At 38.1% G+C, this 14398-nt stretch overlaps 1 protein-coding gene across 17 annotated transcripts in view; it reads right to left on the bottom strand.

The window, feature by feature from the left end:
• The window catches only part of MBNL1 (muscleblind like splicing regulator 1), a 201540-nt gene that overhangs the window by 133739 nt on the left and 53403 nt on the right, over positions 1-14398 (bottom strand). For 11 of the 17 annotated variants that reach the window (XM_027584005.2, XM_027584004.2, XM_027584009.2 and 8 more), the window contains exon 2: positions 12452-13438. The exons of 4 other annotated variants lie outside the window; for them this stretch is intronic. In XM_027584005.2, the coding sequence (XP_027439806.1) occupies positions 12452-12625 (174 nt within the window). In that variant the 5' untranslated portion in view covers positions 12626-13438. Of the gene's footprint in view, positions 1-12451; positions 13439-13666; positions 14066-14398 lie in introns of those variants that run through there. 2 more of the 17 variants (XM_027584006.2, XM_027584018.2) reach the window with 2 other exon arrangements.

Below are 14398 nucleotides of genomic sequence, written 5' to 3'. Positions count from 1 at the left end.
GGATCTAGATATTTCAGTAATATTAATATAATAGTTACTATACAAATATACAAAGAACTAAAATGAACTACTAAAATTTTATTCCCAGCTAAATTTTAAACTATGATATTAAAAAGTTGTTATAAATACATGAGTGAGACATACACTATAGAGACCTATAACATAAACCATTGCTAAGGAGGTAAGTGAATGGTTTCCTCTAGATTTTAACTTTATAACTTACCAAGGCTTACAAAGGCTTTTAAGCATATTTTTTTGGCTTGTTACCAATATTATCATAAATGCCCAGGAAAACTCATAAAGTAAGAATGAAATCTCAACCTCTCACAAAATAACATCTCATGCATTAGAAAAATATGAATTATACTATTTCTTTGAATAAGAAAGCATATCCTATCTTGTGCAAAAAAAAAAAAGTAGTTATGAAATGAAAACCTCCTTCTGGTGCCCTTTACTTCCCTTCCAAGCTTTGTCTTGGAATCCTGAAATTCTCATTTGTTTTTTTTCCCCACAGCAGCCTCTTATTCTGATGTGTTAAATTGATTCCAGTCTGACATGACTTCCAAAATTCTTCCTGATCTAACGCTTAAGTTCTCGACATTATCAGACTTCTAGTTAAAATTTTAATATAAATTTCTCATGTTAGGTGAAAAAAAAATCTCATTAGTGATTATTCAGGGATCGTTTTCTGAATTACCAAAAGTGGGAGTGATCATGATTTAAAAACTAGAGTTGTCTTAAATGCAGGCAATTACAGCGACTCAACAAATACTTGCCCAACTGTGTCCATCATTCGAACAGGTGGGCTCACCGATAATGAACACTGTATTTCGTCGGCACGAGGTCATGGTGTCGGGCTTCCTAATACTGCCCAGCTTCAACTCGTGAAACTTGGAGCACAGGCTGAGGGCACAGGCTCTGAAGACAGGCTAATACAAACACACAGCTTCTCTTCCAATACACATCACCGTAGCTGAAATTCATCTGCTCTTCCTACACTGACTACGTAACAGTTTACAGTGTTTTTCCTAACAAACCTCCTCAGACACACATGAGGACATTTAATGCCTACTTACATTTTACATGGGCAAATTTGTGTTCTACTGGGAAATTTTAAAATTAAAGAACAGCAGTGTTAAAAGAATGTTTTATTATTCTACGATCATTCTAACCTTCATTGTACTTCTCAGAAGCTCAAAGGCTTTTAGTAATCTCTGGTCTATCAACACCCAAAAAGGCAGGGGCCCTGTGAGTCATTCACCCTTGCAGCAGCATTGCCCATCACGATGTCTGGTACATAGCAGGTTATAAATGATGAAAGCTGGGGTGCGAAGGGGGGTGGTGATGGATTGTTTTCCTTTGGTTGATATGCAGAAGTGGCAAAAACTTAGGTCTGCATTTTCTTTAAATTCCTAAAGTTTCCATATAAAAACATGTTTCTGGTGAAAATCTCTCCATTCATCCTTAGTGCAAAATACAGAAGCCAAGAGTACCTAAGAAGATTTAAAAAAAAAAATTTGCATTTTTTTAAAGAAATTCTTTTTTTTTAACGTTTTATTTATTTATTCATGAGAGTCAGAGAGAGAGAGAGAGGCAGAGGGAGAAGCAGGCTTCCTGCGGAGCAGGGAGCCCTATGTGGGACTTGATCCCAGGACCCTGGGATCACGACCTGAGCCGAAGGCAGACGCTTAACCATCTGAGCCTCCCAGGTGTCCCTAGAAAATTTGCATTTTTCACTATGCATACTTAACCCACTGTATGTATGTTACGTTAGGCTATTATACGTTAATTACAGTTTAAAGGCTTTGCAGGAGCTCCCTAAATAGAGCCCACCTATGCAAAAACATGCAAGGTAGGTGACTCTTCTTCAGCGTAGGTCATGACTCATTAGTTCATGTGAGTGTAAATCTACCTGTGGGTTTGTTTTTTTTTTTTTTTTAATATATTGAATTTTCTTATGTGGACATTTGTTTTCAATTTATTACTCTGCTGTGATTCATGGAAGGCAATGTCTGGCAGTAAAAGTTCGTAAGAGAAAAAAAACTCAATAAATAAAATCAGGATGGTAATCTTTTCTCGTGGCTAGATTTAGATTTCATTAGTTTCCACTTAACCATGAAGAGATATGAGATAATGTGAAGAAAGATAGTTCATTCAGAACAGAGATCGTTCTTAACAGGATTCTTTATATAAATAATGAATTCTTTAGTTATTTCTTTCTTCATGGTTCACTTCTTGGTTGCCTCCCTTAAAAGAGAATTGTTTTATGAAAAGCAATGTCATCTACCAAAGAGGAACCTTATTTGGGGCATGATAAATTTGGCTATGTTTCTCTCAAAACACCCCCCCCCTTTTTTTTTTTTTTAATTTGACCCATTTGGTAAGCTAACACTCTTTAGTTTTAAAAGCTTGCCGGGCCTGGGAGATGTAACGAGACTTATTTTCAGTCTATGAACGGTTTTAGAATATTAGATGAGCAAAGATATCTGAAAGCAAATTATCGTCTGAATGCAGTAACATGGAAAAGAATGAATTACAGACGTAATTTATCCATCACAAGCAGATCCTAAACACTGATCATGTCCGTGCTTGTGTAGAAAATGGAAAATGATAGAAAAGCTCCCCAGCTTTTCTAACTTTAATTTCCCATGTTTTACTTTGCTTAATTTACCGTCAACTATCAATAGCAGATGCTTCTTGCCTTATTTGAGAACGACCTGGACATAAGTATAAGTGATTCCGAAATCCCTAAGCCTTACACACCAAGTCTGAATTTTACGCCAAGAGGCCTGGAGTCATATGGGGTCTTAAGGAAACTGAGTGTCGGATTCTCATTAAATAGTAAGTCTCAACCTAACATTAACAGAAATTAAAATATAAATATGGTTGAATAGATGGAGACAACTTCAGAAGAATCCTTTTGGGCTTAAAAAATATGACCTGGGGTCAAAATATAGGTGGTTCCCAACTGACCAACGATGATCCAGGGACAGCCACCCTACTTTGGTGGCCCATGGCTATGGGAACTCTCTTAGTGGGGATTCCCTCTAGTTCTTCTCTTTCCACTTGTGGTCTGAGAGTTAGTAGTTGCGAGAGGGAATGGAGAAAGAAAAGGAAAGACAAACCACCAGAGACATTTGTCTCCCTTCCCTAAGTGTCTTTTCCACAGATCCTCCAATTGCTGTGGAGAAGCTCCCCCTCTAAACTCCATCACCACCACGCCTAACATACTGATCTCCCTGTTAGCAATTAGCCCCTTAAGGACTTCATTTTTTCTTATCTGTCTTCCCAAACTTTGACACAGGAAGTGTTTAAGTTACACTCCTTGAATTGGGGCCTACCCATCCCCTAGACCTGCTATATGCCTTTCTTCTCATATCTGGGTCTTTATTGCTGATCTTTTCACTATATCTTGTGATAAGATAGCCAGAACACAAAATATATATATATATATTTTTTACTTTTGATATTTTCACTATCCACCTATGCTACTAGTAATTACAAAGCAACAGTATCAAAACAACAGCCACGCTTTTGAAAATTTCAGGAATGAAAGGGAACAGAAAGAAACCGGTCACTAACATTAAGTTCCAGTGGACCAGACTCAGGGTCAACAAGCTGTGCATTTGAAAAGAAAGCAGGCTGAGGTTTTGGGGTGGGGGAGGGAGGTCACTTGGAAGACACTGACAAAGAAGTCTTTCCACCCTGAGTGAGCTTTGGACTACAGTCCGTCACCCCACACCATCTTTAGTCCCTCCTGATTCTGAGCCACTGCCCTGTTGCCAACCAGCTCTGGGAAACAGCAGCGGCCCAAACAGGAAGCTGCGGAACCTCTTGAACTGCCTTGCAGAAAGCGTCTCAGGAGTCTGCGAGAAACCACCTCTCCTGCGCTGGGCCCAGATGAATTTCTGGAGTGCTCCACTGAACCCTGAAATGCACCGTTCCCACAGAAACACTTTGACAAAAGCAGTTAAGGTCTATGACTAGTAGTACTTAAGATGTATGATGAGATGGCACTCACAATGCTTCTGTGGGGCCTCCTGGGTTTCATTAATAACCATATTTTCCCAGGTAGTATTTGTACTGGACTAGAAGTCGAGCATCCTATGAGTTACTTGACTTCCCAGGGTTGGCCCGATGACTTAACCACATTGCTTCTGTGGGGAAATGCTTTCTAAGCAATTAAAACTTGGAATATGGCTATTTTTTTAATACATTGGGGTGTGGTTACATAGTTTGTGGTGACTACTTATTGGAAATGACTAATTTAAAAACATTTTCCTATACAACCATACATTTAGGGCATAGAATCTTTAAAAGTTGGTGGCACCTGCTATCTTGCAACTATCCTGTATTCACTTCCTGACTCATTTGTTGACTTAAAATATAATTACCTTTGAGTATTCACTGTTTTAGGCTATCTGCTGTAAATCTGCCTTAAACATTAATTTTTATTCTTAAGCACTCCCTTGTTGAACCCTTAGAATGTGGATATGTAAATTAAGAAGCAAAGTTTTAGAGGAAAGTGGTTACAAGTGCAGGCTGCGAAGTCAGGTGACCAGGCTTGGAGTTCACATGTTACCAGCTGAGTGGCCTTGTGTGTATCACCTAACTTCTCTGCACTTCAGCGTGGCCATCTGTGAAGTGGGAGGAATATCAGGAACGCTCTCAAAGAGTTTTTGTGGGAACTAAATACTATGAAAAAATTAAAAGCACTAAAAATACTGACCCGCATATTGTAATTTTCAATAAATAGTAACTCATTTTATTTCATAGAGAGGAAATAAAAATAAATTTGTGTAAGAAGCATAAACAGATATCAGAGTAACTACAGATTCTTTTGTTGAATAAAGTCACTTGACACCTGTTCTTATGACATGCATTCCTGTTACAGTTCAGTTATAATTATATAACCATATATAAATATGTACTGGTAAAGGAAAAATAAAAAATGAAGAAATTTTCTTTTTCCATATAACTAAAAAGCAATCCATTTGTGATATGCCAGGTTTTATTGACTAACTATATCATGATTTAGTTGTCTAAATGTCTCTGGTTATCCAGGACAGGAGACCGATGATATGTTGGCCAAGATAAGAAGATAGAAGTTTCCCCTCAGAGGTGGTCTCCCCTCAGCAACCCCCATACTTAGGTATTTTTCAGGGAGAGTTACTTGATTTTGAATTTTTTCTTGAAAAAAAAAATTCTCTCTTTCATCCCCGTGACTGCCCTCCTGAACATCCATTCTCTCCTTCTACCTTATCCACCCAGAGGCCCAATTTTAATCAGGACAACAGTTAAATTAAGACTATAGTTCCCACAAACGTGCAAAGGGGGAAAAAAAAAGAGAGAGAGAGAGAGAGAGAGGCAAACCAGGAAACAGACTCTTAACTAAAGAGAACAAACTGATGGTTATCTGAGGGGAGGTAGGTAGGGAGACGGGGGAAATAGTGAAGGAAAGTAAGAGTAAGTACACTTATGGTGATGAGCACTGAGTAATGTAGAGAATTGCTGAATTGCTATATGATACACCTGAAACTAATATAACACTGTATGTTAACTATACTGGAATTAAATTAAAAACTTAATAATAATATTTTTAAAAAGACTGTAGTTCCCAGCAATGCTTACTGCCAAAATCAGCCAATGAGAGGCCAGGACAAATCACTGGGCGAAGCTCGGAGGACCATAGGGCAAGGAAGCCTAAGTAGGCTAGGTTGTGGTCTCTTTTGCCCTTGCCCCTTCCTGCTTCCTGGAATGAATATATGATGGTTGGGGCTGCACTGGACAACTTGAGATATTTAAATAATCCTCAGGTTGGAAGCCGTGTGCTCCTCAGGACTAAGGGTGAAGACACCTAAGTTCTAGGGACTGTGGCGTCATCATATAGGCCTGGACAACTGACTAGCATATCAACCCTTAATCTGTTTATTCCACATGCTGGGAGGGAAAGGTGTCTCTATTACTCAATGCTGGACACAATCCCTTAAAGACAAAATGTCTAAGTAATTTCTGCATAACTTCAGAGAGAAATATAAAGAAGGACTAGAACCAACGGTTCTGAAGCTAGGAACTGTTAGCAAGCTGGAAAGAACCCAGAGGTAACACAAGAAGAATAAAAGTCAGAGATTGCCAAGTCCCAAATGTGTCCAGGAGACACCCATTCAATCAAATTATAATATATGAGGGGTCATAACTATCAGTATTTTCAAAGCACAAGTCCTTACAATATAGGGAGTGTTATCTCTAACAACAAATCAAACTTTACCTCAAAGTGAAAGTCTTTCAAAAATGTGCCAAAAGATGATAGATAATGCTGTAGGTGAGGTGTATTTGATGTTATTTGCATGAGAAATACATATTAGATAAAAACTGTGTAGTTGTTTATTATAAATGACTATTAGAAGAAGATCTCCTCATCAGAATGACTTGTTTATAGTGAAATTCACAAAGAAATCACTATTCTAAAAAAAAAGAAAAAGAAATCACTATTCTAATAATCGATTATACTTCAAACAGCTAAGTAATTCTAATGAGCCTTTCCAGTTGCTTTTACTGAAGTTTCTGCTTATTAATAACTATCAGTAGTGCTAAATCAAACACTATCTGGTTAATCCACTTCCCACTGACTGTCATAATTTTTGGCCTGTTAACATAGAAAATTGCTCCCTTATCTAAAAGCATGGAATTGTGTTTTTGCTAAAGTTAAAAAAAAAAAAACTCAGAATTTCCTCAATAATATCTCTTTGTAAGAAAATAAGCAGCTTTGTCTAAGACTGTGGGAAGGCTGAGACATTGCTCAGCATGAAAGGTAACAGATTAGTGATGTTGATAGCTGAAATCCTCTACTTATCCTCGGCAAGGAAAATGAGAGGAGAGCTTCCCAAACGAGGTCCCTAGGTACCTGTGCTGGAACTGAGAAACATTCAATTTCTCACCTCTCATGTGAACTGGGAGTATGTCACACACATCCTGGATAGAAGATTTGCCCCACCCTGCGAGGACTCTGTCAAGTAAGTAACAGCCTTCTACATGGAATTGTTCTGAGGCAATTTGTGGACTCAAAATTATGCATTAGTTCAGAAGTCTGAATTACAATTAAAGGTTGAACTCAATTCTAAGTGCCACATTGCTTTAGGTTTAAACTGTTTGTCACACACAGGAACTGAAGGGAGGTTTAACGAGAAAAAGAAAAATAGATTCAGTGTACCAAAATCTTAGGAAAGGAAACAAAAAAACTAGTTCTAGAATTAGAGCCTTAGGTAGCATGATTCAAAACATGACTTGAAATTTGTCCAAGTTTCAAAATCTTAACGCATTTAAAAACTATTTTTCTAAAAAAAAATTCTCATTCTAAGAATATAAATAGGTAACTGAATAAAACCGCTAAGTCCTGGGGCACCTGGGTGGCTGGGGTCGGTTAGGCGTCTGTCTTGGGCTCAGGTCATCATGATTCCGCAGTCCGGGACTGGGCTGCATCTAGGGCTCCCTGCTCAGTGGGGAGTCTGCTTCTCCCTCTCCCTCTATGCCCCGCCCCCCGCCCCAGCTCGTGCTCGCTCACTCTCTCGGTCTCTCAAATAAATAAATAAAATCTTAAAAAAAAAACCAAAAAAACAAAACCACCTGTAAGTATGACCAAAGCCGCTGCAGCCACTGGGAATTTATTAAATAAAAGTTCATACCAGAGTTGACGGCATCATGGCGCATTCACAGGGGATTCTGGACAAAGTTGGGAAGATTCTGTTTAGGAAATACAATTTGAACTTTTACAGGATACACACTGTTTCACAAGTTATGCCTTCTAGCTCGTTCATCTCCTAAGTTATTAGGCGGGCACGAGACAGTCCTATGTCAACCTGCCACTGAGAGACACACTGAACGTGCACCTACAGTGTGACATGTATACCTACTCGTCCAAGTTGTAATATCATACAGGAGACGCCATCAGCAAAGCCATAACAACAACAAAACTCTTGGTAAAAGTTATTCCGATTGGGAGCCTACGAGATCAAAGTTTCAAAATCAGACGTTTAGCGTGAAATTTGCAAATAATCATTTTGGCAGGATTACCAGTTAAACTAGTTTAAAGGACAGGATGAAAAGCCTAGGCCAGGAACTCAGAAAGAGCAGCAACAACACAAGTGATTGGAAATACACTGTGCTAACACCGGAGGACGTCCTACAACTTAACTATAAAAACCTTCGAGACCACTTTATCATGTCCAGTTACGCCACCCTGCTCCTGTGTGACAAGCTAGAGACTTGATTTTCCTTACTGGCTTTAAGTTTTCTAGTTGCTCATTTATCTGGATGTTTACATACACATTTGTATGTCTTCTAATAGCTGAATCCATTTATTCTGCTAGGTCTTCAGAAGCACCTTAAATGTGTTCACTCAGGGCCCTTGATTCCCTGACACTTTGCAGTGGAATCTGATCTCAGATGTGTCTGTGACAAATCTGATTGGCTGGGCTATAAATACACACAAACGTGTAGAATAGTGAAATGAATGCTCAATTATCTAAAACAACACTGCCTAATTTGATAAGAAGACAAGTGAGTAAAGTTTTCAAAGGTAAAAGAATTTTGCTAGATTTTTGGAAAATAGTAAATATGAAGGTTATATATATCTCCCTTCCTCCTGCACCTGAGAAATGAATGGATATTTGAAAAAGAAAAATTCAATAAGCAGTAGTCTTTTTGTGTTGTGCATAGGCTGAAAGCATACTTTTTTGATAGTATAAATAACTTGACGTCACAATAAAACACATTGTGTAGGCTTCATTTTTTATTTTTTTTAAGTCTTTTTCAGGTATGTGGTTTTTTTTTTTTTTTAGATTTTATTTATTTATTTGAGAGAGAGAGTGAGTGAGAGAGAGCGAGTATGAGCAGCGGGAAGGCAGAGGGAGAAGCAGACTCCCTGCTGAGCAGGGAGCCCGGATTCGGGGCTCGATCACAGGACCCTGGGGTCATGACCTGAGCAGAAGGCAGACGCTTAACTGACTGAGCCACCCAGGCGTCCCTGTACGCTTCCTTTAAACAACTACCTAAATTTTAGTTGACTGATTATTACTGAAGAAAACAGGTAACTTGTCAATTAACTGTTATTTGAATCATTTCTTAAATATAGTATTCTAATGGCAGCTTGGAGTGTTGACATTTTTCCTTCAGCTTTTTTCTCCCCCTTTGGTATCCCTTTCACAAGCCATAAGGAAAAAAAAAAATCCTCTCCGGCCTAAAATAATCTACCTTTTCAAATGTTCACCGTTTCTGAAGTAACTCAAATCTATGGTGTGTAAACGATCTAATTCTCAATTTGAGTATATTCTTAGACTGTTATCAATTGAGACTGCAAGTACAAAAGCAAAATTAAGTGAGAACAATAAAGTGTTTAAAATAGTGCTTAATTTCTAAAATAACACACATTATTACAACTTTTGCTCTCTCTTCCTGTTACTATTCTATTTCCAACATAATATATACACATATTCCTAATTATCATGTACTCCCATTTCACTTAGCAACACATCTACTGAGATACAGAACTCTGTGTTTTCACGCAGTAAATTTAATCTAAGTTAATTATTTAAACTTTGAAATCACCGATATGCAACTAAAATGCCATCAGCTAATCTTCTTCCTGTTACCTTTAGCAATATGCCAATTGGTTTCTTTTACGTAAATACTGTCTTGAACTGTTTGACTTCTGTTTTTAATGAAACGAATTCTCCTCTTCTAAGTAGGAGTCTGCTATGAACGTAAGTCACCTGGGAGCCTGGCCAAAGTCTGCAGCAGCACAGCTGAAGGGTACAGCCATTTCACAGGGTCCTCTCACAGAGTATTTGGTTTGCTTTCCTAACTTGCTAAAAATAGTAGATTACACAGGCTACCTCCATCTCATGGCTCAAGAACTCACAAAAGGCTGGACTATGGATTGTAGGAATACATACAACACACTTAATTAAAGAAGTCAGGATATTACAAGTTTTCCAAATTCCTTCCGTTTACTCTCTGAAACAATACAAATGATCTAGTGGTTATTGGCATGGAAACCTCATAATGCTCCCAAATTTCAGAACTTCAAGCATGAGTCACAGAGTTACCTTAACTGTTAAAATATGTTTTTGATCTATTTTGGTCACAACATTGAATACACGAAGATAACTACCTAAAAGGCAGTAATCTAAGTACTGTATTAAAAATCACACAATGTGTTAGTTATAAATATGTATCTAAGAAAGATGGTTTTTGAAACGTAAATATTTAATACATATTCCAAATATGTTACATGAATTCTTAATTTGGTTATTTCACTAACATTTTAGGAGCTATTGTTCTGGGTATGAACCTCCACCACAAATAAATTTTGTGTTTGTTTTTTTTTCCTCTTATTCAAATCAAAATATTTTACCAAGTTTCAGACACCATAAATTAAATTTCAGTTTCTCTTAGAAAGACAAAGAATAAGGACAAAGTTTGCATTGATTAGCTGCAACATTGAGTTCATTTCATAAGTAAATTCAAATCTTGAAATTACTCGTTATTAAAAAAAAGTCCCTGATGTGGCAGTTCAATCTTGTTACCCACACAGCATGTCATTAAGCAATGCTCCTGTTTTACTCAAAGGGAGACTGTTCTGTGTCCACAAGTGAGCAGCCACTAAAAAAATATTTTGAGATGGAAAAATAGCAACTGAATTTTAACATTTCACAATGTTTCCAAATGCTGTGGAGGCAGGTCTTCTGTGAAACCACTCAATGTCACAGCCAAGTTTAATGTCCTTCATTTTGTAGCTACGAGTGCACCGTCAACTGTCTGTAGGATTAAAAATTGGATTTACTAGTAATTGGGTCAAAACAGGGTTACTTATGGACACAGCTGGCTACTGAGAAGTGTAATTAGCCATTTGCCCCTCATTTTATGGGTCCCCATCTCTAATCACACCTAAATTCAGTCAGCAGGAATTTAGGAATACACATTCACAGAGGTACAATCACTGTGCCCTTCCTTCATCGAAGCCTTTCAAAAGAAAGTAAGAGAAAGGCCCAATGGTAATTTATAACTTTTGGCTTATTGATCTTTATGACTATGACATTAAGAATAATCTAACACTGTAAGATATCTTTGTTGTGAACACCTCCCTTGATACGCTGCTCTGAAGATAATATCCTGAGTCTTTGGCGAAAACTTTAGCAAAGTAGGCAGCCCAAGCTGAGCCAAGAAGCAATTAACTGAAACAGTCAACTCATACATTAACTCATAACACATCAGGGTGAGTTATGAGTTAACATATGAGTTGACTATATTAGTTAATTCACCCCATGTTATTAAAGAAAGCATTTTTATTATAACAGCAGTTTTTTTTTCTTTTGCAAAAGACAAGATGGATCTATGAAACTTTTTACTTCTCTATAGATGTAGAAATGAGAGTGACCCCCCCCCCCACGGGTTCAAAGAATGAATTCCACTGGCACATTAGTATTCAAAGGCAATTCAATTAAACCGAATAAGTGAAAGTACCCAGGAATCTTCACATTTCTAGTCTTGACCTTGCATGTCAGAATAAAGACACATATGCTATCTTTTTAAAAGGTGCATTTTCAAACTTGATACCTGAAACACGAACCAATGACATTTTTGAATGTCAAGATAGACTAAAGCAGATCTTTCAGTATTATGGTGCCCAACAAAAGCTAACTTTTAACACTCCTAGCTGAGACTTACAAATTTCAAAATAATCAGGGTCCAACAAAATAAGTTATTTCACATTAAGAGTTTAGGAGCTAAAAAAAAAAAAAATCCAAGTAACAGTACTTAAAAGTTTCTACTTATTTATAAAACTCAACATTCAACAAAGTTTATGCCTCAGATAGGGTACTGGAGCAGGAAGAGAACCTTACTTCTCTATCTTCCACAAAATGCCTTGCTTCTGGCCTTAAAAGAATATGCTTATACAATAAAAAGGAAACCCACAATGTCAAAATGTTAATATAAAAAGTCTAGCCAAGTTTAGTTGCCTAGAAATCTGTTCTTTTACAAGCAACGGTACAGCACCTTTACAAACAAGGAAAAACGTTATCATCTTCATTCAGCTATTGCCATGGCCTTGTATAATCTGTGTATATGCTAACACACCTACGTATCTACATTTACTATTCCTATAGACGTTGACATTGCTATTACTAAGTAAAAAGTATGCTGATACTCTGTTTTAGAAAAAAAAAAAAATTGCATTAAAGGACTGATGAGGTTCTTCATAACAAAGTTTGGCCAGACATGGTTCTATTGATTCTCAATAAAAGTCCCCCACCCCCAAAAACATCAGTAAGAACACACCGTATAGCTAAACTATTAACAAAGCAATCCATAATTCCAAACTCAATGGACTAAATGTCCACATCCCCTCTACTCATTTATTGCGTATCCTTAAAATAATATAATATTTACTCACTTTCAATGAATCAAAGCAGGCGATTACTCGTCCATTTTCAACTTGGCAGCTTTTCGAAGGATGTGCAAATTTACATTCCGTGTCTGGCCGTGAGCAAGTCCCCCTTTGGAACTCTCTACATACTTCCAGTGTTAGCCATTTTGTGTCCCGAATTGGTGTGACACTAACAGCCATGTTTAGATTTTACAGGTAGTTAAATTTTTCAGTGAAACCAACAAACCCAACCCCCCCACAAAAAAAAAAAAAAACAGCAAAAAAAAAAAATGCTGAACTGATAAAACTGTAAAATGATGATGAAAATGTCCCCTCCAAAATACTTTTTTCCCACTCCCTGCTTTAAAAGTACATGGAAAATTGTGTTGTCAATATCAAGGAAAAGATCTCCCACTAGAAATTCACAGCATGAAACTGTTAATTCAAAGAGGTTTTGGTATTTAGAGAAATACTAGAATTGTAAGTAGATGAACGTTTAAAAGTAGGGCCTCGAATCAGCCTTGTGCTCTCAGTAACCCCTTCCCAGTGCCAATTTGGAGCCCAAAATGCAAGCATGAAAACGTGGCAGACCCTTTGACACCGAATTTCCAAGCTGCTTTCAGCAAAGTTGTCTGAAAGGGAATCTCCTCACAGCTGAATTTGCAATGGAGTTTGGTGGTGCAATCGGTATTGATTAGTTTGGCATAGACAGATGCAGCAGTTTAGAGCAAATCGAGAAAATGATTTTTTTTTTTCCTCCTTGATTTCCTGGCAGAAGAGATCTTACTTTTTCAGCAAACTTTTCTTTTAAAACTAAAGCAGCCTAGGGCAATGCCAGATACTTAGAGCTTTTGTCTTGATTATAAGTAGAAATGGGGGTGTCTGGGCTAGAGGTGGAGGGTGGATGTGCTGTCGTCACAGTCTAGCTGGCAGCAAGCAAGGCAAAAGCAGAGACTGCTCTAGAAGCGGGTCCAAGCAGCAGAGACGTCAGGAAAGGCACTTCTTAGTACCAACCTGTAGAAAAAAGAGATAGGTTAAGATTTACTAAGTAGCACTTCACTGATGCCCTACAGTATCACAACCTTGCCATGTGCTACCAGACTAAGTAATATTCAAGTCAGCTTCTCTCCTTCTCTGTCTGTCTCTCTCGCTCGTTCTCTCTCTCTCTCTTTCTCTCTCTCTCTCTCTCTCACACACACACACACACACACACACACACACACACACACACACAATACTTACAGTGAGACATATTGCAGCCAGCCATCGTAGATTTATTAAAAAAAGGGGCCGTTTCCCCCTGTGAAGCAATGCATGATAGAGAGATAACCAATCACAGATAGTGTTGCAGCAATATTCTGGGCAGAAAGCCAATAGTGTGGGTTGTCTTATGAAAGGTCGCGCCTGTCAGACGTTCATTACTATGCTATAAGCACAGAAAATGTCCATCAGATGTGACTTATTCCACTGCAAGAGGACGAGCATGTGGGTTTTGAATTTACCCAACATGCAGTTAGTGGACTAAACCATGTTAGTTTCAAAACAGCTTCTGAGACAAGTCCAAGCACTTGAAGATCATTACCGGGGAATAAAAAGCAAGGTTTAAAAATTGCAGCTGACTTCCAAGCTGCTTTTCCCTCTGGCTCTGTGCAGGGACAGGCACTGAACAGCCTGCTCCTGCTGTCCTGACACGTGAATAAAAAAGGAAAGGGGTGTTTACAAATGGTACATTCTCCTGACCTATCCAATTCACTTCCTTCTAAAGCCCAAGTCCTGCCCCTCCACTGAAAGCAGCTCTCATACTGTAAAACTATTCCATTCAGCCGGCAGACACTTTGTCAATATATCACAGGCAGGCGAGATGCGAACAAAAGCATCCTTTATTTGAACATTTTTTAAGCAGAAGCTGAGGTCATGTGGGGAAAATAAGGAGTGCAGTGTTGTCAGTGTGTCTGGCAAATCTGAAGTCAACCT

This window comes from Zalophus californianus, chromosome 1 (genome assembly GCF_009762305.2).
Source record: "Zalophus californianus isolate mZalCal1 chromosome 1, mZalCal1.pri.v2, whole genome shotgun sequence".
Classification (NCBI taxonomy): Eukaryota; Metazoa; Chordata; class Mammalia; order Carnivora; family Otariidae; genus Zalophus; species Zalophus californianus.
Note: the sequence above shows the minus strand (reverse complement) of the source record. Positions and strands in the feature narration are given on the sequence as shown.